Raw genomic sequence first — 14,453 nt, 5'->3', positions numbered from 1 at the left:
AAAAGACTGGCACAGTATAAAAATAGATAAATACAACATATAAAACAAAGATGAGGAGTTTAATGCGATTGTGTTGTGTCTATGTCTGAATGTTTGTAGAAGGTAGTGGTGAACATATCTGAGTATTTAAACAATTTAAACTATTTGAATTTTATTAACTTTGAACATCTGAAACTTGAACATAGAAGGAAAAAAAAGAAAAAAAAAGATTTTGGACCAAAAAATAGTGGAGTTTAGAAAAATAGCAAAGAATAGAGATGGGTTAAGAAACACAGGGATACCATCAAGGTTAAATCAAAAAAAAAAAAAAGGAGAAGAGAAGAAAAAAGGAAAGTGAAAAGAAAAAAGGGGAAAGGGGGAAAAAAAAAAAAGAATAGTTGGTGGAGAGGTGAGGGGACTGTCTTTTAATTTAAGGATTTAGTGGTTGTTGGATGACTTGAGCAGATGTAGGTAAAGGAAGAAAAGGAAAAAAAAAAAAAGATAGTATGAACTGATTTGCAAAAACTGGTCTTTATAATTAGTGTGGACCAAATGACGTGGCTCCCCAGAACTTCATGAATGAGTTAAGAGACACTTCACTTGTTTGTTTTTTTTTTTCCTTTCATTGTGTATATATGTGCATAAATATAAGTTCATATGTATGTAAGAATATAATTGTGTATACATTTGCAAATGTTAAATTCCTTTAAGTACTATAGAACATGTTTTTGCATTTTCAAAACCATTAAAAAAATATTTTTAAAAAATCCAATGAAGATTCAGATCCCAGTCATTAAGAGGTGACATGGCAATAGAGTTACTCAGTACAGGGTCCCCTGAAGAAACTTAAACAATGGGTAGGCCAAAACCAAGGCATTCATTTAGACATCCAAGCATTCGTGGTCTTAGAGGCAAATTATGTTGTTTTGCCATCATTGCTGCAATAGTTGTACTTCCAATAATATGGTGTAAAGTCAGAAAAAACACTAGCTAATACTGCTGATATTTCCTCCACACAAGCTATGCACAGAACCAGACAATCACTCAGAGAGCTGAAGTTTGCATAGGGCATTACATCAACTGCAGAATTTGATCTGTGTTCTGTAGTCAACTGTGGAGCACGTGAAGAAGGACAAGAGGTAGAAGAGCTAAAATGGTGCGCTGACACTGTCAATGTTACTGCTTATAACGGTAACTATTCTGCCTCTTAGGTTGAGCATCAGTCTATTAGCAGGGCTGACCTCTGGTGGCTGTGTGGTGACATGAAGCTGAGGCCCAAACTACCGCCAGCGTGGTGGTACAGCTGCTCGTGCTATTCCAGCTGTTCCCGGTAGATGACATGAAAAATCTCCCAGCATTGTTACACACGCAACGATCACATCTCAACCACCACTGTCTGAAGCGGCAAACCCATGCCATGGAGGCCAGCTTGCAGAGGAAGCAGATGACATGTCGGCAACTCACTGCACACATCCTTGGAGTTTCATCGAAAAATGACCCTCGGAAGACCCCAGGTGAGAAACGACCTGTCCCCACCAGCAGCGGAGACCATGGCGCTGTAACCTCTGTCAGAAGAACACTGCCAAGATGTGTCAGGTGGTGCTGGACTGTGTCTGTAGCCAAACAGGAATTGTTACTGTCAACATCATCAAGAAATGTAAAGGGGTGAAAACGCAGAGGACAAACACTCAAAAATGTTTTATACTGTTCAAATTTTAATGAAAAATCTGCTGCTCATGTACAATTACAATGTGTCCCAAAAAACAAAAAACTATTTATTTACTCATTTTTTTACTGTTAATACACTCTTAACATGCACTAAATTGTAAATAACTGCCATTGAAATTTTTAAGTGTTCTGGAAAAATGCGGCCAAAAGCACTCACTCACAGGATCATTTTGGAAATTAGCAAACAAGTCCAGGCTCTCTAAATGGGAACATAATTCTGAGAAATTATCGTGTACGGAAGAAGCTTGCAACTAGCCACTGAGACCAAAAGCTTGCCAGGAAACCATTTACTTTGGTAATAAAACAAGTGAAAAGTTGGACTGCTTTCTTACTGGCGTCAACACTTTTGAACTTCTTTTGGATATTGCACTTGACCATTTCATCGTCATTTATTCGTTCATTCATTTTCAATTTCAACCGTTTCCCCTTGTGCTCGTCAGTGATTAAAAGTTCAAAATATTTTCACCTGAATTGTCGATCTCTCCTCATTGCGTCGCATAAATGACCTGAGCTAAATTAGAGACCGGTGTCTTTAGCTCTGATATTTACAAAAATTCAACCGCAAGGGAGAAAAGTGTTTTAAAGCATAATGTCGTTGTTGCATTAAACTTATCTGCTCTCTTCTCAGGTCGGATCAGCGATGGTCGAAAGTCACACTCTGATAACGGAAGACAAATAAAACAGAGTAAACTTTAGCTGAATTAGTTGCATTCACAGTCCGGAAGTGGGCCACAGCACCTGGCAGCCAAATTACGGCTCAAAGCCCCGCCCATCCGCGTCTCTGATTGGCTGAGTTATGAAGCATGCTATAATCCCAGTTTACTTATGCTCATTTATATCCCCAATTCAGAAAATGTGTAACGATGTGGACATTGTAAATAAAATCAAAATGGTTTTTGATTTTTCAAATGCTGAGCGATGTACATTTTTTTAAACATCATTATGCTGCCTTGCAGACGTACTATTTTTTTTATTTCTGTATCTGTAAAACACTTTGAATTACCCTTGGTACTAATTGTGAAAATACACTTGCCTTGCCTTGCCTTGCCTTGCCTAACTATCCCACAAAAAACAATCAAATGACAAAATATGTTTGTATCGCTGTTTTTTGCCTTGTTTTTATAAAAATGTTTTGGTGTGGTTATTTCCAACTGAACTGTGTCATGTGACTATTACCTGTCCATATTATATATGACTTGCCTACCTACATAGGAAGCAGCCCAAAGGCAACCATTTTGTACTTGCCCTGACAAAGGGCTCAGTGGCTGAAACGTGTTGACATGTTTTTATCTAAGATCAGGTAGCCATGTAGTATTAAAGGCTTTTTAATTCACTACCCTCCTACGTGCCACAGATCTTTTCAATAATTTTCAACTAGTGCAATCCCCATATTGAAGCGCACCAGCTTAAACGTTTCTGCACCTAAGCAGCACTCCATGCATCTGTTTTTGTTTAGTTTTTTTCACTGAATTCCAGTTATTTCTTCTTTATTTACTTCTAGATATGATTCTTTAGCACTGCTACCACTGTTGGTGGATAGTGGCTACTATGCTACATTGTGGCATACCACTTGTACTGTACCTGAAATGTGTTTCAGAATTTATTAGATCCATGGACATATAATTTTAGTATTAATTTAGTTTTCACTTTGGCCATTTTGGTTTGAAACAGTCCATAAAGTGTTGCAGCATACTCTAACAGGTGACAGCATAGACCATGGTTAACATATAAACACACTAATTTGAGTAAACATACATATCTTGCAAAATACTATTTGTACATTTGGTCTCATTTATCAGAGAATCATTATGCAAAGATTTCCGTATGAATTGCTGTCCAAATCTAATCACAGTTCATAATATCACTTAACATTTGTGTTGGTCAGTGGCCTGAGAGCACCACTGTGTGCAAAATTTTAAGGACATTCACTGGCATTTCACTCGAAGTGCACCAAGGAAGTTTTCTTTGAGCTAATTCAAAGAGAGGAAACAACCTGCCCACTGGGGCCTTACTTCCACTTTCTTCACTAATCTTGTTTAGTTGATTACACGGAAGTCAAGCGCTCTGTGCAAAGTGCTCATTAGTCCTGAAGTAAACAGCACCCTCTGTTTCTTTCTGTTTTCCTCAAAACAAACTGAACCTGCTGAATGTTTGGAGTGTTAAAGAAACTGAGAAAATAACCTCAATTCTGTCTGACAAATTCAGAAGTGTTAATATGAAAAGGAAACAAATAAACAAGCATTCTGCAAAGACTTTCTCGCCTTTATTTTTGATTGCTTAAATTGTTAATTCTGCTTTAATATAAAATGCAAGATATAACTTAAAAGCATAAAAAACATTGATTAAATGTATCAGTATTAACGTGTTCTTGAAACATCCAGCAGAATTTGATTTACTACTGCTTCAGTCATAACACACAAGGATTATAATTAACTGAATAAGTTAAGGTTTTGTGTTAAATGTCATGGAGGCACCTTTATCACAGTTGTGAACTAATTCCATTTCATTGATCTGAAAATATTTCGTGTGATTAATACACAATTGACTTTAAATGCATACAGGGAATATATATGTAACATTTTACTATTCTAATGAGACTCCTGAGCTGTAGGAGTTTTACATTCAGTTCATGTGAATTACAATGATTATACAAAAGGACAAGAGAACTTAAGCTTTATAGAGTGATTAATATAAGCTATCGTTGGACATTTTGAGAGAAACATATTTTTTGCTTTCTTTGCAAAAGTAAATTGAGAGAATTGGTGCTCCTCTCAAATCTACACACTAAATATGAGGTTGCATAGAACAGCTTAGCTCAATACAAAAACATAAAGCTGAGGGAAACTAGTGCTGTCCAAAGGTAGCAAAGATCACCTGGCAGCAGTGCTGAGGCAACCTGCCATATTATATCACCATGCGTTTGTTTACAGAAACAGAAAAATGACACATTTACTTTATGGTGTATGAATGTACTGGCAACAGTGACTTTCAGGAGCATCCACTAGTTGACTGGCCTACCAGAAAACCTCGTAATGGCACAAGACTCCAGGAGGTCACTACACCAGGCCAAGGAATAATCCCACAGTAACCTATAAAACCTTAACACGTCAGTTTGATTATAATGGGGCAGAATCAGGCTGGCAGTTTTTCTGTTCCCAGTCTGTCTGCTGAGCTGGTGGCAACTTCACACATACTGTGTAGACATGAGAATGGTGCAAAAGCAATTGAGCGTTTTTCTTAAAATGTCAAAGTACTTCTTTAAAGTCATTCGACCAAGAATGAAATATAAAATGGCAGCAATGCAAGGCGTATAAATCTGACGTGTTGGCCGTGTTAATTATATCACATCTAAGGCAAAGGGATATGTGCAGTTTGGACGCTTTATGCTACCTGTAAAGAATTGCTGATGTTCACAAGTGGGCCACACATATTATACTTACTTGACCCTGGTCAAGAGATCATCTCTGTAATGCTGTTGGATAGTGAATGACTGCCTTATTATGAAGCTGCTCCCTGCCTCATCACCACAAGAGCAGCAGAAAGCTGTAAGGTTGTGAACCATGCTATGATGCTATCACTCAAAGACTCTGACTATTACGATGAGTAAGAGGAGCAAACCTGCAACCCCACATACAGCAAGGCAGAGAAGTTTCTGTCAAAAAAAAGAGGAAAATGGGGGGTCAGAAGTTCCTGTTTAAGAAAAGCTGCACAACAATTCCTTTCAACTTTTCAAAGGCCAAATGTAGGAATGAATCCATGGACATATACTTGGCAAGATGGATGGATGAATGTTTGGTTCAAGGAACAGAAATTGCCAATGTGGAAGTGTCATTACCTCACGTGGTAATCACAGTAGGTCTCATACAGGAGGTTTGGTTAGTCCAACAGACAGGCCAACAATTAGTGCAATGACAGCAAGCAGGATCAACAGAGCAAAGGCAAGGATAATGTATTTCTGGCAAGTGAAGGAGAGGTTGTTATTTGAACTATGACTATAACTCATACTCATACTATTAAACAAGGTTATAAACAGTTCTAAGTAGTCACATGTGAATTGAGCACACCAGTTGAACACTCAAATTCATGCGTAATTTGCCAACATAATTTTAGTATCATAGTTTTCTTCAATTTCTTTAATTTAGCAACACATAATTAGAAAGGAACACATACCCTCCTGGATTTTTTCTGGAATCTCACTGCTTTTTTGGTCTCTTCCTTTGCACGAACAATATATTCAGCAGCATTGGAGACATTATTCTCAATGTTGTTAACCATATCCCCCTGTAAGTGAGAGCACATCATGTCTCTACAATGCATTAGGTTTTCTCTAAGTAATGAAAGATAAAGATTCTGGATATAAACCAGTAAATGAGATGGGATGAACCATCAGAAAGAAGACCCAGTTAAGTCTGAGTCTAAGTCATTTGTACCTATATAACTTTCTTATAAGAGTTTGCTGTTACCTGAGTCTCTACAAGCATTGCCATGTCCATAAACATGGCATGCAGCTCTCTAATGCTCGATTCAAGACGTATAATGTCCTTGTGTCTTGACTCTATCTCATTTACAGCCTGGCGTGTGATCTGAGAATCTGAAATAATCTGAGGGAGAAGGACAGACAGATCTGGGAAAAAATGTAATACAAAAACACGTTTTCCAAGTTGTTTTAAAAAAGGCCCGACAGTACCTTACCTCGGCTTAGTTAAGTTACTCCAACACCACTAGATGGCAATAATAGCATTTAGCCCTGCAATGACAATATACAGCACAAGAACATGAGAAAACTTACTTCAGATGTGAAGATTGATGGATTTCCACTTTCTAACATGTCTTCCAGCTCCTCATTGGTTGTCACTCTTCCAGCTACAATAATACAAAAATTAGTTGGTCAATTTACCTTTTGGATTTCTTAGAAAAAGTGACTTTGTGTAAGTTGCTCTCATGCAGCTCATTCAAATTTATTATATTTAAAATGGCAAAATTCATTTTATCTTGTCATAATTTAGGTTACTAATTACATTAACACTGGCTCTGTCTGTTCTGTTCAAGTGTCATAACAGTGTGACAGAAAGTCAGGACTGAAGGACCTAAAACTAGAGCATCATAAATCTTATCATCATGTTATGTTGTCAGAATATCTTTTATTAAAAGCTGTAGGCTGTGTTGAGAATCACTCCCAATTACTATAGTTCTCTGTTTTTGTGTATGTGAGGATTCTGCTTTATATAGTATCATTAAACCCCCAAAGTGTAAAAGATGTTTACACTACAACCTAATGTTATTTCACAGAGCAATGCAGAGCGGTTTATAGATGTAAAAACCACTCCTGCCTAAAGTTCACTTGTCAATGATCAAGCAAAACAACGAGTCATCATAGCCTGAAATTTTGAATGAACTGAAATATATTAAAATGAAGGATAATGACAGACATAGTACAATTGCAAAAACACACACACTTGCACTGCCGCTCACTTTATGCCACTACACTTTACTGTGTCGATTTTCATCTTGTCATGTTGGCCTTTCTCAGAAATATTAAATGTAATTATACTCTAGGAAGGAAACAGTCAGGATGTGTACTGGATGAGGTCTGGTTAATGATCTTGTTCATCATGACATTATGAGTAAAGATGAATCCCAGCTCAGAAGGAGCTACTGATCAGGCGATAATTAAAATAGATGAGGTTGTTGTCTCCCAGTACTAACAAACTGAATCAGAAACATTGTGCAGTGAAACAGAATGTATTTGTTCTGGACTTTTGATTCACTATCTGGCATTAAATTTAACATTAAACTGTCTACTGCCAGCAGACCGAGCTATGCATCTGACTAAAAGACTACGGCTTCTTCCTGATGTAATAAGTGTTAATCTTTCATTTAGTATTCTTTCAATAACACTGAAATATGACATGTGTCGCACTAATGCCTTGAATATAAATAACAAATGTCTCTGCTTAGCCCTGGTGCAACATATGCTGGTGTGTGTCTGATCCCAGAATAATGCATTTGTAGAGCAGTGTTGTGAAGCTCGTGTGTTTACAGCTCACTGTGCGAGGAGAAGACACATCATAGTAGCTCTGCTGATTGAGCTGACAGAAAAATAATGTCTCTGTAACCCATCCAGGGAACACCACCAAAAACACAATGCAGACTTTCTTTGTATTCTTAAATATAAAAAAAATAAATAAATAAACAGACTATTTGATTATAGGTTCAGAGGCATTTGAGTAAGACCGCCAGAGGGTTAGTTTGATGCTAACAAGATGTATTATTTATTCTGTATTTGTTTATTTATTTTCATTTTGCAGAAGAACTCATCGGTTGCTAAAATGCATTCATCAGAGGACTCTTAATTTGGATAATATGGTGTTTAATCACAGACAGAGCCCGCTGTGGTGAAAGGTTTATTCGTGGATAAGGGTTGTACTCATGATTAATATTAGAAGTGTCTGAGGAACAAAGGAGCACAACACCACTCACAGAGAAAAGGCTGCTGAAACTATAAACAGAAAGCTTTCTTTTCCTGAAGCCATGCCTCCTGTTGTGCAACACCCTCTCTGGAGACACGGACCTCTGTGCAGGTGCTCACTGCACATTACACAGCTTTTGCAACGGTTGTTCCCCTGAGAGATGGGGCCAAATACACTAAAGCAAAGCACCATTACAGTTTCTTCTTAGAAATCAAGCGCAGATGCTATCACCTGTAGGAGATGGAAATGGATGGTGTGAGTCTGCAGCAGCACAGACCGAGGTTCATGTGCTCATGTCAAACACAGGTGAACTACTGTTACACAGGCGGCCGAGCCCTCTGCCCGTTTCCCGGGCAACACAAACACAGCGACGCGTCTCCAGTATCAGGCTCTTCCGCCAGCAATGGAGAACTAGAGTCGCTCATTAATGCTGGCCGCAGGGACTGGGTGACACAGTCCTATTTTTTTGCCTTTCACTATTGTCTCATGTTACTCATACATGCATAATGCAACGCAGCTGATACACAATGGCTTTAGTTTTTTTTTTTCACAGTAATTTTGTACACACAGAACCCAACGCCCTTCAGAACAATTGTGAAAAATATCAAATAGTCTGGTTGCAAATAGTAACACAAACTCAACCTATTAATCGTGTGTGAGTGTAAATTTACTGATATACAAATTTCTTGTTCATGTAGTAAATCTCACACTACCTCATGCAGATTCAGTGAATTCTGCTGCTTCACACACCAGAACTGAGATTTTACAGATCATGTCGATAATGTCATCCACATTTTCAGTACATTCTTATTCACTGGATCTTCTCAGGACATAGAATTGATCTAAAAATAAAGGTTGTTCTTGCTTATCTTTTCTCTTATCAATCTTGCTAAGCCACATTTAACATCAATCAAAGCCTTTGGGTGTGATTAATTGCGCTGCTGATTAGGTGTAAAAGAGAAAAACCCTGTCATATCGAAGAAATATAGAAAATCATGTCCTGCCATTGGTGTGTGTTAATCGACTAGGTAGGTTGGTGTCAGAGTAGCAAAGAGGAAACCAGTGTGGTCTGTTTCCTGGATCCTGTCCTAACAGCACCTCAGGGTTTAATCTGTCTTTTTCTTTTATCTCTCTGATTTACACATCATACAGTAGCAGGCCTTGTTCCTGCAACTGAATTCTAACCACAGCAACATATAATGCTCTGCATGTCAGTGTCTATATCATTATAGACGATATTATAGACTATGACTATGTTGTTATTATTATTGGCCACATACACGTATAGCACATGTTTTCTGGCCTTGTGAAGGACCAGGACGTCCATTATTTGTCACTTACTTATCTCCAGCTGTCTCTGGATCCTTCCTTTGCTCCTTTCCCGGAAAGACACTTGTGTTTCGTTGTACTGGGTCATGACCTCCACAAACTTCCTGGACAGCACTGTGTGCTGAGGACAAGTGAAAATACAAGGACAACAGGGTAAAAGGGAGGATTGTGACACTTAATGCCCCACAACTGAACCATTGTTAAGGTTTTAGGAACTGAAGTGACTTGAACTCCATTTTCATGAAAGATTCAAAACAAATAGTAAGGTGCCATGTCAGTTTACTAATCTACTTCATAATGTAAGGTAAATGTTCAGATTCATTTTGATTCTGATATAATTTTCTTTATTAGGTTGTATCAAGGTACACAAAGACATAATTGCTGTTTCCCTTTAAATACTTGTAATATTGAAGATGATATATGTGGAGGATTTATTTCTCGTATGTGAAGAGTTTGCCATCATACTTATTTTCCCTGACCTGTGTTTTCTGGATCCTGAAGTCGACAGAGGATCTGCTAACCACATCATCTTTGGGCATGCTTTGCTCCATCGCTTTATATGGAAAGGGTTACAGTACAACATGACACAAAGGTAGACATCATCAGCTTTTGTTCCTTGTACTTAATAATTACAAGTGATAGTCATGCAATGGTTGGACTCACATTTTAATTTTGCTCGCACAACATTGGCATTCCCTTTGATGTCAGCGGTCAGCGCGTCCAGTTGATCCTTTGTTCCTTCACACACACAAACAGACAGACAGGAAACACGTCAAATGGCTTTTGTTGATGAGACAAAATAATGTCATCCAGCTAATCACAATGACTCTCCCTCCTGTAAATATTAGATCTACTGTGATTTCATCTTTTAACTTGGCAGCAACCCCGTAGCAAGGTCATACATCTTAAAACAAGAGCCTTATGTTTATTTCACTGGAGACCATTTCTGTGTCCTTGGTCATAAAACACTTAAACTCTATGACTAATGAGCTCATGACACTGTGAGCTGGAGGACCTTCCATGGTCGTCAGGCCTCAACTCACAGACTGAGCAAGGCCAATGGCCAAGTCTAAAGTCTTTGTACATTGTGCACAACATTTGGCCTTGTAGTAGAGCTTCAAAAGATTTTTAATTCTCCGATGTCAACAAACATCTGCAAATCACAGGAGTTAAAAGCAGCAAAGCGATTCCTACTCAAAGGACAGACCCCAATGTTTTGGAAGTTTTGAAATAAAATGGCCTTGTTTCCTTCACAGGTTTCCTGCCAGTCATCCATTCATTTACAATGAGGAAGAAAACACAACAAAGGAAGTGAGGCATTTGTTACATGTTCACTTTGTGCCTCAACAGTCAAACTCCAGTTAAGAAATTCTCAGCCCTTAAAAAAACAACAAGCATGTCAGCATTAAAACCTAAATGCCCTCTGGCTGCACGTTTTATTTTTAGGCCCACACAAACTTACGGTGATCAGGATTGGGAGCTGACAGAATCATGCTGTGCATCTTCCTCACTTCCCCGACTTGGTGGGAGATCTTATCAATTAGTCCTCTAACTTCTTCCACCTAAATCAGCCAGTAAACAAACCAATCAAACAACAGCATCAGTATCTTGGATCACCCGGTGCATGTCCTGGAAGTCACAGTGACACCCACCCTCCTGAAAAAGCTTTCCATGAAGCCATCTCGCTCCACGGCGACTGCAACATCTTCCTCTGCTTGTGTCCGACTCTGAACGGATGAAAAATGTCATTTGCTTGTGGAGGCAGGATTATTCATCTGTGACGGTCTGTGCAAGAAAAGAAAACTTACATCGGCCAGTTCAGCCAGTCGATCCTTCATCACACCGATCAGCTCGTCTCCAGGCCAGATGATTCTAGTGGGTCATCCCTGAAGTCTCCATGAGTGAAGCAGCACTGTTGTCCGGGTGGTCAGGACTCTAAGTTTGATTCAATTAAAATTTAAATGCAAAAATGGAAGTCTAAAGCTGCTCTTTCCAGTCCACCCTGTACCGACATTTGTTACCGCACAAGTGCAAAGGATCTCTATCATATCCACAGTATCTCTTACCCCCAGTCACGCCTTTTTCCCACCTCTCTCTCTCTCTCTCTCTCTCTCTCTCTGCCTCCGGTCCACCCTCAATTCAATTTGATAAGCCATCATGTTAAACCTTTTCCATTTTTGTGTTATGAAAATATTACATGACCTCCGTTAAGAGCGAAATGACTTGCAAGGATTAAAGAACACAAGTCTTTTGAAATGTATTACAGATAAAACTGAGATTTTACTCTATTTTTATTTTTTTACAACAGTAGAAGCACAAAGTATATGACCTGACTAAATCAAATAAAGAAAAGACGAGAAACAAAACAAAAAAGCATCAACAGCCAAAACAACGAAGGTTTCTCTATTTTATCAAGGGTTAGCCCAAATGATTTCACTGTTGTGCATGGTTCAAAAATACAAACTGAAATGTATGTAATGTATGTACAGAATAAGGAAATCAATTATCAAAAGAAAGGAAATGGTTTTACTGCAGAGGACTATTCCCCACATTACTTAAATTCACACTCTCCATATATATTCCGTAGAAGGACCCCAAATGTTTTGAAATAGTGAGTTTCCCCTTTATAATATAAGTAATCTTCTCCATATTAAAATTTGTGGATATTTCCTTAATCAACTTAATGAATTTTGGTTTACTGATAGATTTCACTTTTTTTTTTATTTTTATTCCCAGCAAATGTTGACTAGCAGAAGGACACCTGAGAAGCGCATTGTGAATAATGGATCGGCCACCTGGCCACATGGGGGCGCTGTGCACCACAACATGGAGGCAGGGTGACCTTGGAAGCTGGCGGAGCTGATGACCTGTGGGAAAAGTCCTGGCCATCACAGAGGCAGACCAGGTCCAAACAAACTAAGGAAAGTCCAGCGCTGGCCCAAATATGAGCTGAGATTTCATTGTGTCTGTTCACTCTTTCTTCCTGCAGAAGCCCGAGTTGGGAGTTATTTTTAGTGTTTGTATGAATGGTTGAAAGTCTTCCCAACAGGAAACCCGTAAAAAGTCAGAGTAAGTTTCAGATGTACCAAAGCGTCCCAGGTAGTTTCTGGATCTGGTTTACTTCCTGCAGACAAAAACCCACCCATCCTCAGCATCATCCCTGTCGGTGTAGCCCATTGTGCAAAACTGATCTTATCAATACGCTTCTTTCTTTGTTTGTTTTGTTGTTTTAATCTAAAATATATTTGGATCTCGAGCTCGTTCATTCCTGGCGAACTCTCCAGTTACGCAGAAACAGTGCCACTTGCGCACAGCTCTAACGCCCCACCTCAGAGCATCCAAAGATGACATCACGTTTTGCATTTCCCACGTTTAGTCCAGCGACTCCAGTACGCCTCCACGGAACCTCTCCACTCTGTGCAGTTTCCAGATGCAGGCACAAAAACTCTAAGAGACAAATACTAGGTCAGCGTAAGAATTAAGATCACGGATTACATCTTTCTTCAAGTTTGTCTTCACATTTTATGATGAGAGAGCAACTCTGGCTCATGCTAGAACACTAAGTTTCTTCAGTTTTTTTGTTGTTGTTTGTTTGTTTTGTTTTTTTGTTTGTTTTTTTTTTTGTTTGTTTTTTTTCTTGTACTGGTATTATTCTTTAACTTCAATTCTAAGTTTGGACTAATGGACTGATGAGAAGTTTTCACAACTTGGAATAATGAGTGACTCCTGCTGGATTCATTCTTTTACGGGGATTTAAGAGTTGTTTTTTTTAAACCAACTGCGTATGGTACATTTTTCAAAAGCTATGGAATTTTCTTTGCGAATGAACCTTTTTGCAGCTTTTGTCTCATGCATGAAGGTAGGCTTTCTTTAGTCCCATCCCCCTGTATCCTAGTCGGATCATCTGTTATATAGCAGTCTCTATAAATATATTTGATTTCTCTACAGGTTTATGCTGAAGTGAGACAACCTGTGAAGCATCCAGGTAGTAATAAGTTTTTGTACAGGGGTGATAGTGTCCCATTTAAATTTGCATAACACTGTAGTGCTGTATACTGGATCGGAAAAATATACCATGAATAGTTTCATTATCTGCTAACTTCCAAGCCAGAGGATGGTGTTGGGTTATTTACTGCACTTCTTAGTCAGAATAGTCTGGAATAAACAGGTTTGACAGTTTTTGTGCTCATTATTATCGTTCTTTTAATACATCCAAATTGGATTACCTAAAAAAAAAAAACCAAAAAAACATTTTCATCAGTGAGATAGAGCTTGATTGGGGAAAAGCTGCCTCTGGATCCCTGTTTATTCCTGAACTCTATGTCCAGGCCTGCAGGTGTTGGCAAATGCCTCACATTATTGGCCTCTCGATGCCGTGGATGGAATCCATGAACTGTGGGACCAGATTGGAAACAGACCAGGTTATGTTAACGGAAGCAACATAAGTATGTGCATACATAAATGGACAATATATGCTTGTGGGAATGCACCAATTAGATGTCTTTATCTGATTTTTTCTCTGCATGCTCTCAAAATGTTTTTCTCCACCCACAGCCATCAGGCTTTTGAAGTGTTTTGAGAGAATATCGATTTGATGCTGCCGTTATCGCTGAAATGATAGGATTACTGCTATGTGAAGTCACACGGTTGAAAGTGTTGTAGTGCTAGAGTGTCCAACAATCTGGAGGTGGCAAAAACAACTCATTCATCGTCATGCATTTTCTTCTCTTCTCCTGTTCTTTATCTGGTGTAGGGATGATAAGTTGAGCGTTTATTTCATGTACATTGAATATTCAGTTTTTGCTGTCAATACATTACTTGGTGCAAGTTTTGAAGAATTCGTAAGGAAAGTGAGGGATCAGGTATAGACTATGGATGATGTGTGGAGTCAGTGAGTCCTCTTTGAGTGCTGCCACTGTACGCTCAGGTCAACATCACTCTGTCTCA

The 14,453-nt window shown here is 38.7% G+C and overlaps 3 protein-coding genes across 10 annotated transcripts in view; 1 reads left to right on the top strand and 2 right to left on the bottom strand.

Moving 5' to 3' along the window:
- Nucleotides 1–2,376, bottom strand: part of rimbp2b (RIMS binding protein 2b) — an 83,582-nt gene extending 81,206 nt beyond the window's left edge. For both annotated transcript variants that reach the window (XM_029510814.1, XM_029510815.1), the window contains exon 1: nt 1,444–2,376. The gene's annotated coding sequence lies outside the window, so the exon portion shown is untranslated. The remainder of the gene's footprint in view (nt 1–1,443) is intronic.
- A 1,575-nt stretch (nt 2,377–3,951) lies between these two features.
- On the bottom strand, nt 3,952–11,517 carry stx2b (syntaxin 2b). Of its 3 annotated transcripts, XM_029510192.1 has the most exons (11): nt 11,315–11,517; nt 11,159–11,233; nt 10,969–11,068; nt 10,170–10,244; nt 9,986–10,059; nt 9,519–9,627; nt 6,497–6,570; nt 6,171–6,308; nt 5,878–5,988; nt 5,543–5,662; nt 3,952–5,359 (listed from the first exon to the last, which is right to left on the bottom strand). In XM_029510192.1, the coding sequence occupies exons 1-10, from the start codon at nt 11,342–11,344 to the stop codon at nt 5,567–5,569; spliced, it is 882 nt and encodes a 293-aa protein (XP_029366052.1). In that variant the 5' UTR covers nt 11,345–11,517; the 3' UTR covers nt 3,952–5,359; nt 5,543–5,566. The 3 variants fall into 3 exon arrangements, with proteins under 3 accessions (XP_029366052.1, XP_029366053.1, XP_029366051.1); XM_029510193.1 differs by lacking the exon at nt 5,543–5,662; XM_029510191.1 differs by lacking the exon at nt 3,952–5,359 and having other exon boundaries at nt 5,454–5,662.
- A 1,385-nt stretch (nt 11,518–12,902) lies between these two features.
- Nucleotides 12,903–14,453, top strand: part of adgrd1 (adhesion G protein-coupled receptor D1) — a 28,295-nt gene continuing 26,744 nt past the window's right edge. For 4 of the 5 annotated variants that reach the window (XM_029511562.1, XM_029511561.1, XM_029511560.1 and 1 more), the window contains exons 1-3: nt 12,903–13,365; nt 13,455–13,491; nt 13,835–13,951. In XM_029511562.1, coding sequence (XP_029367422.1) covers nt 13,291–13,365; nt 13,455–13,491; nt 13,835–13,951 — 229 coding nt within the window. In that variant the 5' untranslated portion in view covers nt 12,903–13,290. The remainder of the gene's footprint in view (nt 13,366–13,454; nt 13,492–13,834; nt 13,952–14,453) is intronic. The other variant, XM_029511563.1, reaches the window with a different exon arrangement.

Source organism: Echeneis naucrates, chromosome 9 (assembly GCF_900963305.1).
Source record: "Echeneis naucrates chromosome 9, fEcheNa1.1, whole genome shotgun sequence".
Classification (NCBI taxonomy): domain Eukaryota; kingdom Metazoa; phylum Chordata; class Actinopteri; order Carangiformes; family Echeneidae; genus Echeneis; species Echeneis naucrates.
Note: the sequence above shows the minus strand (reverse complement) of the source record. Positions and strands in the feature narration are given on the sequence as shown.

Coding starts and splice junctions, on each gene's coding strand:
- stx2b (XM_029510192.1), bottom strand. CDS start 11,344: ATGAAGGATCGACTGGCTGAACTGGCCGAT. Junction 11,234..11,314: donor GACTGGCTGAACTGGCCGAT/GTAAGTTTTCTT, acceptor TCATCCGTTCAG/AGTCGGACACAAGCAGAGGA. Junction 10,245..10,968: donor AGCTCCCAATCCTGATCACC/GTAAGTTTGTGT, acceptor GTGTGTGTGAAG/GAACAAAGGATCAACTGGAC.